This window comes from Malaclemys terrapin, chromosome 15 (assembly GCF_027887155.1).
Source record: "Malaclemys terrapin pileata isolate rMalTer1 chromosome 15, rMalTer1.hap1, whole genome shotgun sequence".
Taxonomy (NCBI): domain Eukaryota; kingdom Metazoa; phylum Chordata; order Testudines; family Emydidae; genus Malaclemys; species Malaclemys terrapin.
In genome coordinates, this window is record NC_071519.1 from 4,876,889 (window position 1) to 4,899,679 (window position 22,791).

General features: G+C 48.7%; 3 protein-coding genes across 5 annotated transcripts in view; 1 reads left to right on the plus strand and 2 right to left on the minus strand.

Annotated features, from left to right (window-relative positions):
- Window positions 1–22,791, minus strand: part of LOC128823040 (zinc finger protein 154-like) — an 85,966-nt gene that overhangs the window by 16,546 nt on the left and 46,629 nt on the right. The gene's annotated exons all lie outside the window — the stretch shown is intronic.
- Window positions 3,238–7,708, plus strand: LOC128823077 (uncharacterized). The gene is made up of 2 exons (XM_054005157.1): window positions 3,238–4,826; window positions 7,576–7,708. Exon 1 carries the CDS (start codon window positions 3,787–3,789, stop codon window positions 4,792–4,794), a length of 1,008 nt encoding a protein of 335 aa, XP_053861132.1. The 5' UTR covers window positions 3,238–3,786; the 3' UTR covers window positions 4,795–4,826; window positions 7,576–7,708.
- On the minus strand, window positions 8,936–12,899 carry LOC128823096 (E3 ubiquitin-protein ligase TRIM7-like). Of its 3 annotated transcripts, XM_054005190.1 has the most exons (6): window positions 12,800–12,899; window positions 11,991–12,059; window positions 11,226–11,447; window positions 10,548–10,570; window positions 9,644–9,756; window positions 8,936–9,357 (listed from the first exon to the last, which is right to left on the minus strand). In XM_054005190.1, the coding sequence occupies exons 1-6, from the start codon at window positions 12,848–12,850 to the stop codon at window positions 9,278–9,280; spliced, it is 558 nt and encodes a 185-aa protein (XP_053861165.1). In that variant the 5' UTR covers window positions 12,851–12,899; the 3' UTR covers window positions 8,936–9,277. The 3 variants fall into 3 exon arrangements, with proteins under 3 accessions (XP_053861165.1, XP_053861164.1, XP_053861166.1); XM_054005189.1 differs by lacking the exon at window positions 10,548–10,570; XM_054005191.1 differs by lacking the exons at window positions 10,548–10,570; window positions 11,991–12,059.

Here is a 22,791-nt window from a genome sequence, read left to right on the forward strand (position 1 = left end):
GAAAAGTTAATTATACACATAAACAGCTACACAGATGCAACCCAATATGCCATCCAGTTAAAAAAAGAATTTTCTTCCCACAAACCTATTTGGAAAGGCTCAAAATGTTCAGGTTTTGAGAGGTATTTGCTTCCCCAATTCAAGTAGGGAATATGAAATTCATCCCTTGCCTAAGTGTAGTCCAAGACCTACCACACCCAGTGTGACTAGGAACAACTGCACTGGTACAAAAGGCAACAGGTTTAGATTTTGAACACTATCCAGTTTTTACTTATTTAGAGGATGACTGTGTCCCTAAAAGTCAAAGCCCCTGTTAAAATCGGATCCAGTTCCAAAAGGAGCAATGTAATTAGTGAATTTTCTGTGGAAATTCCAAACTTTGCAGAGAATTTCCCTGTAAAACGTGGTAATTCAGAAAGGACAAATAACCTTAGCGGTTATTTCCAGAACACACAGCTTTTCCAGGAAATTAGCCTTATATCAGCTAAAAAATTGTCCATCTCTTAAATTCTAAGGAGGGAAATACTTTTTTTTAGGGCATAATCCATTGTAAACTTCCTGCAAAATTTAATTTAGATATTGTGTTTTCTTCCACATGGAAAAGACAAAACTTTGTCCCATCAGTCACCACGACTGGTAAAACCCCAAAACTAAACCCAGAAAATTTTAATCAGAGAAGGTATGTGTTATTGTGTACCTTATTTTCAGTTTAAGAACTATTCAAAAAATTATAAAATTCTCCCTGCCCCTTGCTAATTAAAGAGCAAAACTTTGTGTTACATTAAACACCCCCCCCCAAAAAAAAACCCTGATTAAATCCTTCTTTAATTCTAGTACGCTATCTGTGCAACAATCTAAAACAGTGGTTAAAGTTCAAAAAAAATTCCTCCCCCAAAAGCTGCACATAATTTCCTACAAGTGAAAATAATTAACGAAATAGTTTAACCTTAAAAAAAGAATGAAAAGATATTCAAAAATAGTTGTTTTATAAAACCAGCCTGAAGAGAGAGAGGTGTGTGTGTGTGTGTGTGAGAGAGAGAGAGAGAGACACAACTGTTTATGTTAACATTGTTTAAATTTTTAGTACAGCTTTAAAAGATCATGTGAAAGCCAACAATTATGTGCTAAAATACTTTAAATTATGTACTTGGAGTCTTAGACCCTTAACAAATTTTAAACCCTAAATAGTTTGCCCCTTTTTGGCTCATTGACTTTTTCAATAAAGACAATTTTTGCCCCAACATTTTAAAGCCCCTCTCCAATGTATCAGAAGTATGCAGTTTTCTGGAAATTTGCAGTTACTGCAGGCAATTCATCCCAGCATATGCCAAATTACTAGACCCCTCAGCAAATTACTACAAGTACATAAGGATTGGGACTGGGGACCTGCAAAAAAAAAAAATCAGGCCACACAAAAATTAAAAACAAAATTGATTTAAGTCCCTTGCTTAATTTACCTTGAACAAGGCAAAAAAAAGTTTCTTAGCAATTGCATGTTTAGAACATAGTATAAGTACTATGTTGTATCAAAAAATAAACTGGAAACCTCAAGCTACTGCTTATGCAAACAAACAATTAAGTAGTGCAAGAAAGAAAGGGCTTGCAAGTCTTCACTATTGCGCTACATCAGCGCCGCTGCGATCAAGGCATTGATTTAGCAGGTCTAGTGAAGACATGATAAATCGATGGGAGAGCACTCTCCCATTGATGTAATTAATCCACCTCAACAAGAGGCAGAAACTATGTAGACACTGTGTTAAGTTGATGTTACTTTGGGGGTGGTCTTTTTACACCCTTGAGCGATGTAGCTTATGTCGACTTAAGCAGTAGTATAGACAAGGCCAAAGAAAGAAAGATCCTCAAACTATAAAAAACAATTTAAGATCTACAACATTTTTTATTAACAAAGTCATTAAAAGTTAACCGCCATTCTTTCAAATTACTTCTTTTTATTTGTTTAGATTATAGTTAAGTGTCAAGTGCCAACTAACCTCCTAAATTCTAGCAATAAAATAAACAAAATGTAAAATAAGTATGTTAAAAATAAACAGTTCTTCAAAGCAAAAATATTAACCCAACTACATCAATGTCAGGACACTAATCTTAAGACACTAATTAAGGAAAGAGGTACCATTATTTGTCCACAAAATTTGCAATATCAGTCTTATAAAAGAAATGTTTGTGCCAGTTTACGCATTGCATATATAAATAGCTATTCATTCCACCAAAATAGGGGCCAATATGCTGGTGCAAAAAAAATTTTTTTTTAAACCTCAAATATTTAAACTGGTGAAAAAAATTAGTCAGTATCCTGACATTGTTGCTTGTATTGTTCGCCTTAAAATCAGCTGTAAAAAACGAATTGTGTCAACTTTCGTATTATATACAAATTCAAACTATGTGACAAGTAGCTTCCTGTTTTATCTTCATACCTGGCATAACAAATTCTAAAGTGCTAAAAGAAAAGAAAACAAACACTTTAAACTAATTAAAATAATAAATTAATTAGTTCAAAAATAAATGAACCATTTATTTTAAAGACGGGGGGGGGGAAGTCACCCATATGCAAATAAGCAAACTCATCTAAACAATAAGAAAGCTAACACACTTGCCAAAAAATGTGCATAAACCGCATGGCAAGTGAAAATATTAACTCATATAATCAACTTTCAACTAAAATAAATGTTTTAAGTATTTGCCAAAAGAAAAGTAAAACCAAAGCCTCTTTGAAAGAAAGAAAGAGAAAGAAAGAAAGATCACTGTTTTAATATTAAACAGTAAAAAAAAAAAATTAGTAAACACTTTAAGCTTTTAAAATCAATACAACAGCTCACCAATGGGAAAAGTGTAAGAAACACAGATATACCCTACAGCAGGCTCCCATCCTCATTCAAAATTAGACCATATTCAACCCAGGGACCTCTTCCCATTCATAGCCAGTCTGTATCCACTGTCCCATCTCTCATTCAGATCCGCGGGTAGTAATCGATCTATCGGGGATCGATTTATCGCGTCTCGTTTAGACGCAATAAATCGATCCCTGAACGCGCTCCCCGTCGACTCCAGAACTCCACCAGAGCGAGAGGCGGAAGCAGAGTTGATGGGGAAGCAGCGGCCGTTGATCCTGCACCGTGAGGACGTGAGGTAAATTGATCTAAGATACGTCGACTTCAGCTACATTATTCTCGTAGCTGAAGTTGCGTATCTTAGATCGATTTCCCCCCCCGGCCGCACCAGTGGAGACCAGCCCTTTATCTCCTCCTGTTTCACATCTTTCAGGTGCTTGTTCCTTGCCCCAAAGGGAAACACACCAGTGAGATCAGGATTCGCTCTGAATCCACATCAGATGTCACAACAGGAGTGAATTGGGCAGTCATAGGGCTCATCTGGCTTCACGTTGTTCCATAGCGGCGAACAGCAGAGGCTAACAGCGGGAGTTTGCCTGGGAGCTGTCCGAGAGGAGGTACGCTAAGTGCTGCATTAGGGGGGCTGTGTTGGTGAGTATCTGAGTGCCTGCTGCTGGGACAGTTGGTCAGTTTGACCGTGTGCTTGATTCCTTGCTTGCTTGTTTGTTTGAAAAGTGTGAATTGGGAGTGCTTTGTTCCAGGTGGGCCTTGAGTGGGCCTGACTGGTATATAAGGGCAGTCAGCAGCGAACCAGCTGAGCGGCGAACAGCAGAGGCTAACAGAGGGAGTTCGCTTGGGGAGAGCGCACTGAGGCTTTCATCTGCAGGTTTCTCCGAGTAGTTCCTGCAACTGTTGAGGAAGCTCCTAAGAGGACGGTGATATGGAAGGTGAGCGATCAGCTGTTGTAACCTGCACAGGTTGTGCCATGTTTGTCTTTCTTCCACAGGACAGAAGCGACTTTGTCTGTACAAAGTGCAAGCTGGTCTCCATGTTGGAAGAGAAGGTTCGAGGGCTGGAGAAACGAGTGTCGACTCTGCGTTGCATAAGGGAAAATGAAGATTTCCTGGACAGACGTCAGGAGATGCTTCTACGGCCACAATGTTCTGAAGATTCAGAGCAGGCGCAGCAGGGACAGAAGGATTGTGAGGAGGTTTGGCAGCATGTGACCTCCAGAAGGAGAAAGAGGAGCGTCCATGCACCAGCAATGGAGATACAGGTGAGGAATCGTTTCCATGTTCTCTCTACAGGTACTAATGCGGAGAGTGGACTAGATGACCCATCTGAGGGAAGAGAGCAGAAGGAGACTCCACCGATTGGAAGGCAAAAGATGCACTGTCCTAGGGATGGGGGTTCCACGACCACCACTCCCAAGAGGAGGAGGAGGGTGGTGGTGGTCGGGGACTCCCTCCTCAGGGGGACTGAGTCATCTATCTGCCGCCCCGACCAGGAAAACCGAGAGGTCTGCTGCTTGCCAGGAGCTAGGATACACGATGTGACAGAGAGACTGCCGAGACTCATCAAGCCCTCGGATCGCTACCCCTTCCTGCTTCTCCACGTGGGCACCAATGATACTGCCAAGAATGACCTTGAGCGGATCACTGCAGACTACGTGGCTCTGGGAAGAAGGATAAAGGAGTTTGAGGCGCAAGTGGTGTTCTCGTCCATCCTCCCTGTGCAAGGAAAAGGCCGGGGTAGAGACCGTCGAATCGTGGAAGTCAACGAATGGCTACGCAGGTGGTGTCAGAGAGAAGGCTTTCGATTCTTCGACCATGGGATGGTGTTCCAAGAAGAAGGAGTGCTAGGCAGAGACGGGCTCCACCTAACGAAGAGAGGGAAGAGCATCTTCGCCAGCAGGCTGGCTAACCTAGTGAGGAGGGCTTTAAACTAGGTTCACCGGGGGAAGGAGACCAAAGCCCTGAGGTAAGTGGGGAAATGGGATTGTAGGGAGCCAGGGTGGCTTCCCTCCGAACCTGAGGGTAAAGTGCCTGTCCCTCAGCCTGAGTGGGCGGGGCCAGCCCAAGCTCGCTCCACCCCCCGGAAGGGGAGGGGTGGAACAGGAAGTATAAAGGGCGGGGCCCTTAGCTCAGTTGGGGCAGCACCAGGGAGGGAGGCAGACACAGACCGTGGGCTGCTCCCGTCAGAGCCTGCTGCCACACCAGGGGAGGCCCTGGGCCAGTGGAGACCTCACCTGGAGGACGGACTGGGGCTGCCAGGACTGCCCGCTGCCGAGTACCCAGAGGAGCTGGAGGAGCCTGAGCCTGAGGGGGAGCCGGAGCTGCCAGCAGCGGACTACCCCGACGCACTCACGGGACCAGAGCGATTCGGGGAAAACTGTCGGGTAGGAAGTAGCCCAGGGACAGAGCTGCACAGTGGTGAGTCTATGTAGCGGGACGACCCCGCTGACCCAGTGGTGGGACCCTCGTTCTGCCACTGTCAGGGCCCTGGGCTGGAGCGCAGTGGTGTAGGGTGGGCCTGCGCTCCCCTACCCGGCAGAGCCACGCCGGGACCTTAGCCGGCGCTCCCCTGCCTGAGGGGCGCGCCACTGACCTTAGCCGGCGCTCCCCTGCCTGAGGGGCGCGCCACTGACCTTAGCCGGCGCTCCCCTGCCTGAGGGGCGCGCCACTGACCTTAGCCGGCGCTCCCCTGCCTGAGGGGCGCGCCACTGACCTTTGCCGGCGCTCCCCTGCCTGAGGGGCGCGCTACAGACCTTTGCCGGCGCTCCCCTGCCTGAGGGGCGCGCTACTGACCTTTGCCGGCGCTCCCCTGCCTGAGGGGCGCGCTACTGACCTTTGCCGGCGCTCCCCTGCCTGAGGGGCGCGCTACTGACCTTTGCCGGCGCTCCCCTGCCTGAGGGGCGCGCTACTGACCTTTGCCGGCGCTCCCCTGCCTGAGGGGCGCGCTACTGACCTTTGCCGGCGCTCCCCTGCCTGAGGGGCGCGCTACTGACCTTAGCCGGCGCTCCCCTGCCTGAGGGGCGCGCTACTGACCTTAGCCGGCGCTCCCCTGCCTGAGGGGCGCGCTACTGACCTTAGCCGGCGCTCCCCTGCCTGAGGGGCGCGCTACTGACCTTAGCCGGCGCTCCCCTGCCTGAGGGGCGCGCTACTGACCTTTGCCGGCGCTCCCCTGCCTGAGGGGCGCGCTACTGACCTTTGCCGGCGCTCCCCTGCCTGAGGGGCGCGCTACTGACCTTTGCCGGCGCTCCCCTGCCTGAGGGGCGCGCTACTGACCTTTGCCGGCGCTCCCCTGCCTGAGGGGCGCGCTACAGACTCTGGCTGGCGGCCGCCCCGCCGCTAATTCCCCGCTGACGGAGGCGTGACCCAGGCCGGCCAGTGACCTCATAGCTCCCCACCGCCCCCTAGCGGGTAGGTGGGCCAACGCCGATCACAGGGATCCTGGGAGGAAGCACAAGCAGGAGAGCGCAAGAGGGGAGGACTCCTGTCTCATGCTGAGAAAGAGGGACGATCATTGAGTTATCTTAAGTGCCTATACACAAATGCAAGAAGCCTGGGAAACAAGCAGGGAGAACTGGAAGTCCTGGCACAGTCAGAGAACTATGATGTGATTGGAATAACAGAGACTTGGTGGGATAACTCACATGACTGGAGTACTGTCATGGATGGATATAAACTGTTCAGGAAGGACAGGCAGGGCAGAAAAGGTGGGGGAGTTGCGTTGTATGTAAGAGAGGAGTATGACTGCTCAGAGCTCCGGTATGAAACTGCAGAAAAACCTGAGAGTCTCTGGATAAAGTTGAGAAGTGTGAGCAACAAGGGTGATGTCGTGGTTGGAGTCTGCTATAGACCACCAGCCCAGGGGGATGAGGTGGATGAGGCTTTCTTCTGGCAACTAGCAGAAGTTGCTAGATCGCAGGCCCTGGTTCTCATGGGAGACTTTAATCACCCTGATATCTGCTGGGAGAGCAATACAGCGGTGCACAGGCAATCCAGGAAATTTTTGGATAGTGTAGGGGACAATTTCCTGGTGCAAGTGCTGGAGGAACCAACTAGGGGGAAAGCTTTTCTTGACCTGCTACTCACAAACAGGGAAGAACTAGTAGGGGAGGCAAAAGTGGATGGGAACCTGGGAGGCAGTGACCATGAGATGGTCGAGTTCAGGATCCTGACACAAGGAAGAAAGGAGAGCAGCAGAATACGGACCCTGGACTTCAGAAAAGCAGACTGACTCCCTCGGGGAACTGATGGGCAGGATCCCCTGGGAGAATAACATGAAGGGCAAAGGGGTCCAGGAGAGCTGGCTGTATTTTAAAGAATCCTTATTGAGGTTGCAGGAACAAACCATCCCGATGTGTAGAAAGAATAGTAAATATGGCAGGCGACCAGCTTGGCTAAACAGTGAAATCCTTGCTGATCTTAAACGCAAAAAAGAAGCTTACAAGAAGTGGAAGATTGGACAAATGACCAGGGAGGAGTATAAAAATATTGCTCAGGCGTGCAGGAGTGAAATCAGGAAAGCCAAATCACACTTGGAGTTGCAGTTAGCAAGAGATGTTAAGAGTAACAAGAAGGGTTTCTTCAGGTATGTTAGCAACAAGAAGAAAGTCAAGGAAAGTGTGGGCCCCTTACTGAATGAGGGAGGCAACCTAGTGACCGAGGATGTGGAAAAAGCTAATGTACTCAATGATTTTTTTGCCTCTGTCTTCACGCACAAGGTCAGCTCCCAGATTGCTGCACTGGGCAGTACAGCCTGGGGAGAAGGTGACCAACCCTCTGTGGAGAAAGAAGTGGTTCGGGACTATTTAGAAAAACTGGACGTGCACAAGTCCATGGGGCCGGATGCGCTGCATCCGAGGGTGCTAAAGAAGTTGGCGGGTGAGATTGCAGAGCCATTAGCCATTATTTTTGAAAACTCATGACGATCAGGGGAGGTCCCAGATGACTGGAAAAAGGCTAATGTAGTGCCCATCTTTAAAAAAGGGAAGAAGGAGGATCCGGGGAACTACAGGCCAGTCAGCCTCACCTCAGTCCCTGGAAAAATCATGGAGCAGGTCCTCAAGGAATCAATTATGAAACACTTAGAGGAGAGGAAAGTGATCAGGAACAGTCAGCATGGATTCACCAAGGGCAAGTCGTGCCTGACTAACCTAATTGCCTTCTATGATGAGATAACTGGCTCTGTGGATGAGGGGAAAGCAGTGGATGTGTTATTCCTTGACTTTAGCAAAGCTTTTGATACGGTCTCCCACAGTATTCTTGCCGCCAAGTTAAAGAAGTATGGGCTGGATGAATGGACTGTAAGGTGGATAGAAAGCTGGCTAGATCGTCGGGCTCAATGGGTAGTGATCAATGGCTCCATGTCTAGTTGGCAGCCGGTTTCAAGCGGAGTGCCCCAAGGGTCGGTCCTGGGGCCGGTTTTGTTTAATATCTTTATTAATGATCTGGAGGATGGTGTGGACTGCACTCTCAGCAAGTTTGCAGATGACACTAAACTAGGAGGCGTGGTAGATACACTAGAGGGTAGGGATCGGATACAGAGGGACCTAGACAAATTAGAGGATTGGGCCAAAAAAAACCTGATGAGGTTCAACAAGGACAAGTGCAGAGTCCTGCACTTAGGACGGAAGAATCCCATGCACTGCTACAGACTAGGGACCGAATGGCTAGATAGCAGTTCTGCAGAAAAGGACCTAGGGGTCACAGTGGACGAGAAGCTGGATATGAGTCAACAGTGTGCTCTTGTTGCCAAGAAGGCTAACGGCATTTTGGGCTGTATAAGTAGGGGCATTGCCAGCAGATCGAGGAACGTGATCGTTCCCCTTTATTCGACATTGGTGAGGCCTCATCTGGAATACTGTGTCCAGTTTTGGTCCCCACACTACAGAGGGGATGTGGACAAATTGGAGAGAGTCCAGCGGAGGGCAACAAAAATGATTAGGGGTCTGGAGCACATGACTTATGAGGAGAGGCTGAGGGAACTGGGATTGTTTAGTCTCCAGAAGAGAAGAATGAGGGGGGATTTGATAGCAGCCTTCAACTACCTGAAGGGGGGTTCCAAAGAGGATGGAGCTCGGCTGTTCTCAGTGGTGGCAGATGACAGAACAAGGAGCAATGGTCTCAAGTTGCAGTGGGGGAGGTCCAGGTTGGATATCAGGAAAAACTATTTCACTAGGAGGGTGGTGAAACACTGGAATGCGTTACCTAGGGAGGTGGTGGAGTCTCCTTCCTTGGAGGTTTTTGAGGCCCGGCTTGACAAAGCCCTGGCTGGGATGATTTAGCTGGGAATTGGTCCTGCTTTGAGCAGGGCGTTGGACTAGATGACCTCTTGAGGTCCCTTCCAACTCTGATATTCTATGATTCTATAGCTTCCAGGTACACATCGGAGCTAGAGGCCGTGATACCCTTTCGCTAACATGGTTATTGGTCTGAAATTTCCCCATGACCCATCAGAGACAAACACATACCTGTGTCGCTCCTCAGCTCCTGTTGCAGCATCTCTAGGGAAGGAGAAGATGGGAGAGATGAGAAGTCAGGCCTTTGCGTTCATGGAGAAATCCCCATTGGTTATTTAATGTAACTGCTGTTATCTACGAGATGGTGACAGAGATCAGAGGCTGATAGTGCAGCCGCTGCACACAGAGCCAGCCCCATAGGGCTACTCCATGGGGAAGGGTGTCTTGCTGAGCTGGGCTGTGAGATGGATCCTGGGGTCAGTGACATCACTAGAGTCCCTGACTCCTTCCTGGGTTCAGGGTCGCTCTAACCAGACACACTCCCATTCACCTTTGAATCCCAACAGCACCTCCTGCAGGTGGACGCTTTTCAGAGAGAAATGGCTGAGTCTCTTCTCCAGCTCCACAAACCCCAGCTCCGGCTTCCGAAACGTCCCTTCCTTCCTGTTGGGGAAAGGAGGAGGGGTGAGAAATGAGCCCGATCCCCATGCCAACAATTAGTTACTGTTCTCTATTAAGTCCTTTATTGTCACGATCAGTATCATTCAATGGGACAACACCCTCCCCCCCCGCCATCCTACGCACGATTAGGGCCCCTGCTATTTCTACCTTTTGTTCCCTTCCTTTCCCCACCCTCCTTTCTCCATTTTTCTCTCTCTCCTCAATGTCTGTGTCTCTCCTCTCCTCCCTACAGCAGCTCCCTAGTCCCACCCCTCAAAGGCTTCATTCCTGCCCCTTCCCCATTCCACCAGTGACCAGCCATGGAATATTGAATGTTGACATTAAAGTGTCCTCATGTCAGCTGACCCTCCAATTAAATTAACAGGGGACAGAGGAGTTCACACCTCCCTGAGCCATGGTGTCAGCAGACCCTGAAAGGCAACCTTGTCTCCGTTTGCAGTTGGGAGGGTTTCTTTGTAACCAGGAGGGCTTGACACTTACTTAAAAAAACCTGAAAGCTGAGATTCTGCACACGGTGAATATGTGATGCGGCCACATAAACCTGTCAGACAGGCCAGGTCTGGCCCATATGTCTGACAGCCCTGGTGGGACCTCATTAGCTGTCAGAGTAACAGGCTCTGCCCCTTGCTGAGGCAGCCACTGGGTGGGGGAGACAAAATCACAGGCACCAAACCGGGGTGTTACACTGCAGGAGCAGGGGGGAGCTCCATATTTAGTGCAGATTCCAAACGTAACTGAACATGATGGGGAGTGAAATGGAACCGGGGACTCACCTGCCCCCAGTGTTCCCAGCACCCTGGAGAAGGGGAGAAAGAAGAGGCAAGTCAGGGGGGTTGTCCCAGCCTGGGGAGCTCTCCTGCTGTGCAGGGGAATCACCACTGGAGTCCTGGGTATTTAGGGAATTTCAGACCCTCAGGTTCATGTTCCCAGACCAGCTGCCATCCCCCAAGCAGGGACTTCTGCTCTCAGCAGCCCCAGCAATCCCTGCTGGGGGTTTGCCATTACAGAACGATTCTCCCCAGGCACTTCACAGGAAAAAAATGTTTCTCTGCCTCGAGAGAGTCAAATTCCCCCTCAGTGCTGAAAGACCCACAAGCCTCCTGACCCCAGTAACCCATTAACCTGGTGTGAGCAGGGCCTCAGGCCTGGCTCAGGACCTCTGCATGGGGGAGGGGATTTCACCCTCCAAGTGCAAATGCAGACAGACTTTTCCAGGACAGGAGAAAAGGTCTTGGGGTTGTAGCATCCAGGACTTCCAGGACTCATCCCTGGCACCGCTGCCACAGCCTCATGATGTGAACTTGGGCAGGGGTGTGGCCCCTCTGCCTCACTTTCCCCCTTTGTATCACAGGGATAATGCCCCTGACCCCCCTTTGTAAAGTGCTTTGGGGTCTAGGGCTCAGAAGCGCCTATAGAAACACTGCGTATGATCATTGCAATGACAGCCTGACCTGCAGGGGTTGGCTCAGCGGCTGCTGCCCCTTCTCTCTTCCCCTCTCGCTGAGCAGGGAAAACTCCCAGGACAGTCTGCAGATGCCCTCATCCCTTCTCTGGACAATGGCTCTCTCTAGCTCTTCCAGCCGGGACAGCAGCCGCTGCTCCTGCTCCTCCAGAAACCCTCGCAGCTCCTTCCACTCCCAGACAATCTTCTGCCTCTCGGCTTCCGTCTGTTTCTGCAATCACAGGGAGAGGGCGGGTCAGTAATAGGGGAGAACCATAAATGCACCTCCTGGCGGGTGGAGGAGTTATTTACCAGGGCACAGGATCTCTTGTGGTGGCTCATGGAAAGTGCATTTAGGTCAGGAAGGGTGGACGGATCATGGCAGGGGTGAGCAGTACACTGCTAACAGGAGGGCCTGTTCCCACCCAAACCTCATCAACTTGCACTGAGCCAAACCCTCCATCTCTCCAGCCCACATTTCATCTCCTTCCTCCCCATCACCCCCAGGAGCTAAAATGGATCCCTGGTCACTGTAACATGCAGACAGCCCATGGGCAGGTCTCTGGGCTAACACACAGACTGACCCTCTCCTGCCCAGTAGCCTCTTGCACCCTAAGGGCATCATGTCACCCATGTGTCTGACCCTACCCTCCCTCTGGGGTCCAGTGGGGATGGTTCCCCGGCTGAGGCTGGCAGGCCGGGTCCATCATTCACTGTCACTCAGGGCACTGTGATCCCAGGCAAACCTGAGGGGCAGCAGGCCCTGGGCACCTACCAGCAGCTCCTCGGTTTTGGCTGCTTCTCTCTCTTTTCTTAGAGGGGCCAAACACTCTCGTGGGGGCTCCTGGAAGAAGCGGGGGAGGGGGTTACACACTGCTGCAAATGGCCTCACAACTGCCAGTTTTCGAGGCCCATCCTGCCCTGCAGATGCCCGAGCAGAGTCCCTGCCACTCAGACTTTTAACCCAAGTCTTCTTCAACCTCAGCCAGGAAGATCTGAGAGAGGCCAGTTAAAGGGGCACCAGGTTTCCCAGAGAAAACACAGGACCCCTGGCTGAAGTGACAGGGGTGCAGCCCAACCCCCCGGCTGCAAACATCCCAGGCCCTGCTCACAGCCAAGTAACCAACTTCAGACATTGCACCAATTTCCCCAGTGCCCCCCACACTCCCCAAGTGCAGTAGCTGAACACGGACACACACCCACCCAACCTCAGCTCCTACCCCCACCCTGACACTCCCCAAACTCCCAGCTCCAAACAGTCCCCCCTGCAGCCGGGCTCCGACCCCCGATACACCCCCAGCTCCCCCATCCCCTCGCTCCGGGCCCAGCCTGGGCTCCGAGCTCTGCAGCCGAACCAGGCTCCGGGCCCCTCCTGCAGCTCCCGGCTCAGCCGCTCCCGGGCCCCGCAGCAGGGGCCGCTCCGCTCCGCCCGGGACACTCGCCCCCTGCAGCCCCTCTGCGGCCGCGGGGAGCTCGGGGACCCACCCGGGCAGGGGGCGAACCAGGCAGCCGGGCCCGGCAGGAGCGTGTCCGCCCCACGCGTGTCTCCAGCCCCCGCCCGCTCCGCGCTGCTCCCGGACCCACCGCGCTGCCGGGCTGGAGCAGCCACCGCGCTGCGCTCCCGGCCCCGGCCATGGCCTCGCTGCAAACACCTAGGGCTCCTGCCCGGGCCGTTGCACACGGAGGGGCGTCTCCCCAGGCCCGGCTCGGAGACGCCCCTCCGTGTGCAGCGGCCCGGGCAGGAGCCCTTGGTGCGGGCCCCGCGCAGGGTGTTTGTGACACGCGGTGAATCCAGCTCTGGCCGGGAAAACCCGCCTCCAGCTGGGGGAGCCCCGCAGCGAGGTGGTGCTGCTCGTGTCTCTGCCAGGGGAGGATGCTCAGTAGCCGGCTGCTGCCCTCGCTCTGCCTCCCGGGGGGGGGGGGAATCTGCTCCCTGCTGCTCATGCGGGGGGGTTAAAGGGGCAGATCAGAGGGGAGGGGGGCACAGGAGAGTGAAACAGGGGAAGGAGAGGAGACAAGCGGCAAAATCAGGGGCAAGGAGCATCGTTAAGGACTGGGCGATGCAGGGCCAGACAGTGGCAGAAGGGGCCAAAGTCACCACCAAGGGGGTGAGCGTGAGCCATCTGCATTGTTTGCAAAAGTTCAGGTTGGGGGGAGGGGCTTTGGGGGTCCCCCTCCCTCTCTGCAGGACAGTAGCTTCCGAGCCGCGTCCCGGGGCTCTTTTCTTAAAGGCACCTTGCATCCCATTTGCTAGATAAAGCCGCTTCTTCCCTGTCGGAAATAGAAATTAAATAAATAAATGGAGATATCCCATCTCCTAGAACTGGAAGGGACCTTGAAAGGTCATTGAGCCCAGCCCCCTGCCTGCACTAGCAGGACCAAGGCGCATTGAGCTGCTGAAGTAGACTGGACACCCCCCCCCCCAACATTATCATTGTCATAGGGGTTTAGTGTTTCAAGGGATCCCTTATCAGTGTATATGTCTGCATAGAGCCTCATAGCCGTAGGCTGCACTGGCCTAGCAGCTGCTCTGGTTCCAATCCGCTAGAAATGCTGTTTAAATTATTTACTCGGCAAAATGATATTTTTGTTCCTTTTAGCACTTCATCGTTTATCTTCATTATCATGGTGCAGACAGCTGTCATTCTGCATCCCTGTGCATATCTTTAATAGCGAATATCATGTTGCTGGGAATTTCAGCCATCACATCTCACAGTATTTCTGGTAGAGCACTTCCTGTTTGTATTGTAGTTTTAATGTTTAAAAATAATTTTTAATAACAAGTTTATTCTTTGGGAGCCTGCAAGGTCAAGGCCGACCAATTTCCTGGGTTGGTGTCAAAACATCTACTCTTTCCTTTAATCCACCAGTGGGGACTGCCTTTATCCACTGTTGTTTTTCCTCTCAATTCAGCACTTTTTCACATCACCATTTGTGCATAGAACTTGGTTCCCAAATACTACAGATCAAATTTTTAAAGGTTGAAAGCACCTAGATGCTTTTGAAAATCCCACTAATTCCCTAAAAACCTTTAAAAATCTGGTCACACGGGCATGATAATATCTTGTATGAAATCCTTCTGTAATTTTTACTAAATATAGGCATATAAGACCAAGGTAAATTGAGTAGTCAAGTATTCAAGAATCATGAGTTGTGCACCCAAAAGACATTAAATTAAAATAAATACATATTGGATTCTTTTTTATTTGCCTTTAGGGAGCGCTAGTTTCATACTTTTGCTGTTCTCACTCCCAAAGAATCCATATACCTAAAACAGTTATAGGTTCCTATAACATTCAATACCATTTTGGACTTTCAGTAACATATGATTCCCCCCACCCCAATTCTTTTGTAATTGATAACTTATTACAAATATTTATTTTTGTAAATAATTCCCTAACCTGCACACACCAAATGGCACACTTTCCTCTTCTATTCCTTCATTTGTTAAGAACATAAGAACGGCCATACAGGGTCAGACCAAAGGTCCATCTAGCCCAGTGTCTTCTGACAGTGGCCAATGCCAGGTGCCCCAGAGGGAATGAACAGAACAGGTCATCGTCAAGTGATCCATCCACTGTCACCCATTCATAGACAGTATGAGCTGTGATGGCTTAAGTACAAAAGGGGGTGGAATTGTACTATAGGGTTTTAATTAGATGGAATAAAAAAAAACTAGAAATCATTGCTCAGTGAAAATATATGGGCTGGTATTGCTGTTTGTGGATGTGATGTGGGCAGATCAGGTGACAGCTCATGCCAAAGCCCCAGGCCTCACCAAAAACTTACAGATTCATAGCTGGAAGCCAGGCCAATCCACTTGCGTATTAGTAGAGATCAAAGTGATTGTTAGATGTAGACGAGTGTATTTGGTGAAAACGTAGGGGATGCTGCATGCATTGAACATTCACTTTTATCTCTATTCTGTTACAATGTAATAGCAAAGATTTACATTGTATATACCCCTGTAACTAACAAATCCATCAAACTAGAAAGAAGCCTTGTGTAGTGCAAAGGAAGAACTTTAACAGAAAAGTGCTAATTTCAAAGCCAGTAGTCACTGTGTGTGATGATCGGAGATCAAAGACACTAAATGCATTCCTTGTTCTCCCTCATCGAAGAAACACCTAGTGTGGATAGTGAGCCTGTCAGCTTGTTTTCTGTAAGAAGAAGCTATACGTATGGATGCAAGGAAAAATTCTTCATCTCTGGACTCTTACAGGACAGAATAATCAAATGAGAAGACAGAGTTCCCCAGTGTTACTCTGGGTAGCCCTAAAAGACTATTGGGAAACTGGCAGATGACTACATCTCTGCTACCATTTGGAATTATAGACTGTGACTCACCTGTACATACAGGTGCTGACTTTCCAATGTGCCCCAGGCCACACCCTCACCCACCTCTTCCCACCCCTGCCCCACCCCCTCCCCTGAGCGTGCTTCATTCTTGCTCCTCCCCCTCCCACCCAGTCTCCCATGCCCCACAAAGCAGCTGATTGCAGTGGGTGGAAGGTGCAGGGAGGGAGGGACAGACGTTGGTCAGTGGGGCCTGCTGGCAGGCAGATGGTGCTGGGGGGAGGTTCTAATAGGGGGGCTGCCAGTGGGTGCTCAGCACTCACCATTTTTTTCCCATGGGTGCTCCAGCCCCAGAGCACCCACAGAGTTGACACCTATGCAGCTGTACATATATTTTACTAGGGTTAACTGCTCAATAACTCTCATATCTTTTCCCTAGCTAATAAACCTTTAGTTTACTATAGAATTGTCTACCAGCATTGTCTTTGGTTTGAGATCTAGGACGCAAATCGACCTGGGGGACTGACAGTCTCTTGGTACTAGGTATCAGAGGGGTAGCCGTGTTAGTCTGTATCCACAAAAACAACAAGGAGGCTGGTGGCACCTTAAAGACTGACAGATGTATTAGGGCATAAACTTTTGTAGGTTAAAAAACCCACTTCTTCAGATGCATGGAGTGAAAATTACAGATACAGGCATAAATATACAGGCAGTATTGACATGGCTAATTCAGTCAGGGGGATGTGGTCCACTCCCAATAATTGAGGAGGAGGTAACAATACCAAGAGAGGGAACTTTGCTTTTGTAAAAATTGCTCACTACAATTTTTGGGTGTCTGCCTCGCATCTGACAGTCTGCCCTGAGGTAGGCACTCATGGCCGTCAGCATGACCATGGATACCCAGGATAACATAACTGAGAAATAAAGTTACATTATAGCATGGTGCGGTGGTAATATTTTAAATTTATACTTATTTTTCATGTAACTGCTCTCTCATCGGCATAACACAGTCTGCAGTAAGGATTTAGTCAGTACAAATTATTCACAGCCCTGAGTGACGTCGTTATCCTGACATCAGTTTGTAGTGTGGACCAGAGCTTGGGCTCCTATTTTGGTGGCTCTGGGCCTACTGCACCCTAAAGAACAAAAAGAGAAATAAAAACAACCCAAAATTCTTAGTTTATATATATATATATATATACACAAAGAAAGAGTCATGCCTTGTTAGTGTAACTCATGTTGTTTGAATTCTTGTGGTTGTCAATCTATTTTGGAGTTGGAGATGTATGTTCAGCAAAAATTACAGCAGACGTTTGCTTTTGAGAAGGATTTCATAGGAAATAGTGTACTGCCTTTAGTGAATATTTACGAGCCAAGTCCTACGCACAACCAGTGACATGAAAAAGCACTGAGGGCTGGATTGAGAGGCAAAGGAACCATTGAGAAAGGCAATCCCCTTGGTGGATCAAATGAAAATGAAGAAAAGCTTTGAGACACGTCAAGGAAATCCATCAGCCTGGAAGTCACATGATGCAAATTTGTGGTGTAGAAATAAGAACAAAAATTAAAAATCACAGTAAAAACATAGGCAGTGTGTAGGCCTGGCTTGACGTAACTAACTTGTCTCATGTCTTAGTGGGAATAACTGGGAGGGTGAATGGAAGGTTAAGTTGTAAATAGGGGCTTGACAAACAGTATGCTGGAGTCAGAATGTCTGTGCTAGCTAAGATAAGCAGCAACACCCTGATGGTTGGGGGTATGGACAAGATAAACCTGGAATGTAAAGATCTGATTTCACATGGACAGAGCATGCTGTACAGAGATAGTCAAGTATCAGGGGGTAGCCGTGTTAGTCTGTATCTACAAAAACAACAAGGAGTCTGGTGGCACCTTAAAGACTAACAGATTTATTTGGGCATAAGCTTTCGTGAGTAAAAACCTCACTTCTTCGGATGTCAAAAGAAGAAAAAAAGGCATCCGAAGAAGTGAGGTTTTTACTCACGAAAGCTTATGCCCAAATAAATCTGTTAGTCTTTAAGGTGCCACCAGACTCCTTGTTGTTTTTGTACAGAGATAGTTACTTTGCAGGAACCAAAGCCAATCCAAAAATGTGTGATTTAACTGTATAGCAAATGCAATGTAATGTGTAAACATACACAGAGGAAGAGGTCATCCATGTAACTTTGGATGTTTGGTACACCCTATCCCCACCCACTACGCTTGAGTCTGATCAACTCAGCAGTGTGCAAACAGCAGGAACCTGAATGACAAAATCCAGAGCCCTACTGAGTGTTTGGGAAGCAGGTGCTGGGATACACCATCCTGTGGGAGGTGAAATAAAAAAGGCCCTCTGCCCACTCACCAGGGTTTTGCAAACACAGCAGGTGGCTCATCCCATCTGGGGTGGCTCATCCCTTCCGCCACTGCCTGGGCCAGGGTTTTCCCCTCTGCTACTAGCCGGTGGTGTCTCGATCCTGTTCTTGATCCTGGCTCCTACCCCCAACTCTGTCCCTTGTTTTTGCACTTCAACCCCTCTCCTTCCCCTGCTTCCAGCTGTGCAGCCAGTTTGGCCTCTCCCCACCTGTCCCCTCTGATTGTTGCCCATAAGCAACAGGGAGCAGATTGCTACACCAAGGGAGGCAGGACAAGGGCAGCAGCTGCAACTGAGCATTCTCAGTTCCAGTGATGCAGGGGTGCTGGAACAAGTTGTGTAGCCTATCCCACTCCTTAAATTTGTATCTATGGCCTTTCACATAAAAATACATATTCCCAAAGCCAACATAGAAGAGGGAGATACTTGAACCATAATGGCCTTAGTTTATTGACCACTGGGGCAGGCTGCACGACTCTTTTTCCCTACCTAGAAGAAGTTTTAGGACTGTTTTCAGAGTTCCAACCTTCTTAACATTTGTTTTTGCCACTGCCTGGCAAAGGAACACCTGAAAGCAGGAGAGAAATTGATCTTAGTTCACTTAGCTCCTCCTAGCTGTAGTCTAGTGCACAGCACCAAAATTTGTCTGACAAAGCCAGTGTTAAATGCCAGGATCTTCTGCAGAAGTAGCTCTGTGGCATCTTGCCTTGCCAGTTCACACCCTAAGAGGAAGTGAGGGTAGGGGAAGGACTGCAGCCATAGTGGAGGCCATAGCACTGATCTCAGCTCTGAGCAGTGGGGATCTCCTTCCTCTGACAGCGATCCCCCAGGAGTCTGGCTACGCAGAATTGAGTCAACTTCTGACACGTGTTACAAAAATCCCTCCACAGTAGTGAAGATACTTATCTGCAAGAGGAAAGGAAAGAACTTCTTTCTGTTCTGTAAGCAGCTAGTGATTAGATGAGAGCACAGGGTTAGGTCTCAACATCACTTTTAAATAGTTAATGAGACAGTTTCTATTGACAGGTATGGTAAAAATATCAGGATGCTAGAGTCTTTAGTCAGTATCCCTTTTATTTAAGAAAAAGGCCTATTCCAAATAAATAACGGGCATCTTCAATTATAGTTTCAGACAGCTGCAGCGGCATAGGAGCCAGCAAACAGAGCTGTAAACAGGGGAGTTGGCTTCTTTCTGTAGTATTACGTTAAAAAAAAAAATCTGTAAATGGAGAGTAAATTTGAAGAAAGATCACATGAAACCAAAACTATAATTGAGTTCCAAAAAGAATGAGAAGTTCATGGAGGATAGCTAGGGATACAACCCCATCAGGGCCGGCTCTGGCTTTTTTGCCGCCCCAGGCAAAAAAGCCGCCGGCCGCCCCCCCCTCCCCTGCGGGGGGAGGTCGCCGGGGGGGAGGGCGGCCGGAGCGCCGGGGGGAGGGTGGCGAGCCTGGCCGTGTCTCCGCTCTCCCCGGGGGCCGGAGCGCCGTGCCACCCCCCTCCAGGTGCCGCCCCAAGCACAAGCTTGGTGGGCTGGTGCCTGGAGCCGGCCCTGAACCCCATGCTCCGAGTGTCCCTACTCTCTGATTGCCAGAAGCTGGGCCTGGCTGACGGGATGATGGATCACTCGATAACTGCCCTGTTCATTCCCTTTGAAGCACCTGGCTAGATGGACCATTGGTCTGCCCCAGTATGGATGTTTTTATGAAGAATTTACAACATTCCACCTAGTGTCTGGCATCTTTAAATTTGTGTTTAAAGAATAATACGCACTCGATGATGGCAGCTTGTAGGCAGGGATCTGAACAGTGTCTCTTGCTGTCTGCAGTTAAAGCCACAACTCACAATCCAAACCATACCATGCTTTGATGGTGACTATGTTCTTTAAGGGGAAACATTTAGCACTATGGAGAGGCTGAATAAGGAATCAGCTGCATATTCAGAAAAGTAATTTTGATGCTGCCAACTGCCTTGCTTGCTTCAGAAGCCATTTTCAAGGGCAAGAGCAATAATTCACCTCCTGTCTTTCTGCTTTACTCAAATGCAGTGGATTCCTACTACAAGTCCAGCTCAACAGAGGAAAGAAGTTGTAGTGAAAGTAACACCAGTTGCCTGAGAGGGCAGAAATTTTAGTACAAATGCATGACATTTATCTCCTAAATTTTCCATGTTTTTCTTCCAATGTCTGTTAATTTGTAAACCATAGCCATCAGCCAGCATCAGTCATGTATCCTGCAAAAGGAAGATAAATAAATAGTTATATACACCTCTACCCCTATATAATGCTGTCCTTGGGAGCCAAATAAATAAATAAATCTTACTTATAGGTGAAACCGCGTTATATCGAACTTGCTTTGATCTGCCGGAGTGCGCAGCCCTGCCTCCCCCGGAGCACTGCTTTACCGCATTAGAGCCGAATTCGTGTTCTATAGGGTCGCGTTATATCAGGGTAGAGGTGTACTTCAGTCTTACACACATCTTTCTTTAGACTTCAAAGTTCTCATTTAAACTAAACTTTTCATTGGATGTATTGTCAGGAACAAATACTAGTTTTTGTATTATGTGAAACTGCATAGAACAAACATTTTAAACTCATTTCAGGTTAAAGCAGAGGTTATGGCATTTTCTTAGTGGCAAAATCTTAGAAAAAGCAGGAGAAAACATGCATTATGGATGTGTCAGGGCTAGGGTTAATTTGTCAGTAGAGGTCGTAATTGCAAGGGACAAACAACAAAAAATGTAAGTGTTGATAATTACACAAGCTAACTAACGGAGAACTAGGCTATCTATGAATCTGCTCTTCTCCCCATTATAAAAAAAAAGCTGAGTGGAAAAACATTCCTCTAGAAGTTCCACTCTGCACCAGGAATGGACACCTCTGTATATTTACATAAACAACATTTTTATAGCGCGATATTAGTTTCTTCAGTATCTAGTCACATTGAATATTCTTATTTAACAATGGACCATGTGAATGCTATGTAAAATACTGTATAGTCCTTATAAAGTCCATGTGAGCTTCTTTATGATATATATCAGTGATCCCCAACCTTTTCTGTGGGGCAGGCGCCAGATGACTAGCCGCTGAGGACCGTGGCCGCCAGACAAGCAGCTACCGAAATGTCGCCATGAAGCGGCAACGTCAAGAGGCGTCGCCACCGAAATGCCACCGTGAAGCAGCGTCATCAAGAGGCGTTGCCGCTGAAATTCGGCGGCATTTTGGCGGTAGCGCTTCTTGACGTTGCCGCTTCTCAGCGGCTGCTTTTCTGGCAGCCAGTAGGCGGGCGCACATGGATGCCATGGCGCCCGCGGGCACCGCGTTGGGGACCCCGATATATACTAAACACAATTAAGCTCTTCATGAAATATACTAAACGCAATTACTTTAGTTTACATACCTGTTTTAAAGCACCATGTACTGTAACTACACAGTCAGAGCGCCGTATAATCCATTTGACGAACTAGCACATGCAATGCTGCCTCCTTATAAATGAAATCTTGTATTTGCTTATAATCTGGTTTTATTTATTTATTTTTTCACCCAAAGAACAACATATGATTTTCTCCTTCATTCTTAATAAGGTAATATGGAAGGCTACTGTGAGCACATCAAACCTGTCCTCTGCTCTCCACACTGGCTCAAAAGCAGCAGAAACTTGACTTGAAAAGGTGGGGGGCTGAGGTTTGGGCTCAGAGGGTACATCTACACAGGGTAAAGGGCTTGTAGCATGGCCGTGGCCGGCCCAAGTAGCTGACTCAGGCTTGGGGGGCTCAGGCTACAGCCCAAGCTCTAGGACCTTCCCCCTTCGCAGGGCCCCAGCCCGAGCCCAAACATCAACACAGCAATTTTTCAGCTCCGGATCCCGAGCCCTGCGAGCCCCAGTCAGCTGACCCAGGCCAGTCACCAGGTTTTTTATTCCTGTGTGGACAATCCCAGAGAGCCTGGGCAGCAGGGCAGGCACTCACCTTAGCATGGCAGGTTAAGGAAATGGTCAGGCAGTGCCACTGGTCCTGCTTCCCTACCCTGGGCACCCTGAGCAACTGCTTGCCCAGCTCCCAGTCTTCTGCTCCAGAGAGGAAATGCCTGCCCCGCTGAAAGAGATGTGGCTTTGCCCAGCCCAGTTCCATTCCCTGCCTCCAGGTATGCCCTCTCCCCAGTGCCCAGGGTGCTGGGACACCGGAAGAGCAAAGCCTGGGCTGCCCTATTTCACACTCTCCCCAGGCCTAGGGAGATAAAAATCCCCAATGATGGAGATTGCACAAAGAGCAGATTGGACAAACTCCTGTCAGGGATGGTCTAGATAATATTTAGTCCTGCCTTGAGTGCAGGGGACTGGACTAAATGACCTCTTGAGGTCCCTTCCAGTTCTATGTACAGACACTTTTCCCAACCTATGTATTATATACCTTCCCCCCCCTCCCCCAACATTAGCTTGAATACAAATTTGTGTGTGTGTTATGCCTATTACAAACAGGGGACACAGACATTCAAACTTTATATCATTCTAACATGGCTTCTCAGAAGCAATAAACATTAAAACATTTAGCATATAAAAGATTCAACACAATTGCTTATACTTACGTAGACAGGTGGGCAAAGATGGAACCCATGAATTGTTAGCTTCACATTTAACTGAACTGTTACCATTCAGAGTGTAGCCAGAATCACATTCAAATATTACGGTGTTTCCATTTGAATAGTCAGATCCAAACCCAGACTGCTTTTTTCCATTTTTGACTTCTGGCTCTGGACACTTAACCACTGAAAATTAAAAGTGCCAGCATAAGAACGTTTTGCACAGGAAGCATTTAGTTGGGGGAGGGGGGGGAGGGGTAAAGGAAAGAAGAGAAAGCCCTGATACTTGACTACAGCAGGTATCAAAACATATTTTAAAATAAAGTTATACAA

Bases quoted from the DNA above. Each gene is read 5' to 3' on its own strand.
- LOC128823077 (XM_054005157.1), top strand. From the start codon at position 3,787: ATGGAAGGTGAGCGATCAGCTGTTGTAACCTGCACAGGTTGTGCCATG.
- LOC128823096 (XM_054005189.1), bottom strand. From the start codon at position 12,850: ATGGCCGGGGCCGGGAGCGCAGCGCGGTGGCTGCTCCAGCCCGGCAGC. The intron at 12,060-12,799 runs GTGGGTCCGGGA...CGCTTCTTCCAG, and splicing joins TGCTCCAGCCCGGCAGCGCG to GAGCCCCCACGAGAGTGTTT. The intron at 9,358-9,643 runs GTGAATGGGAGT...CTCCTTCCCTAG, and splicing joins GGTGCTGTTGGGATTCAAAG to AGATGCTGCAACAGGAGCTG.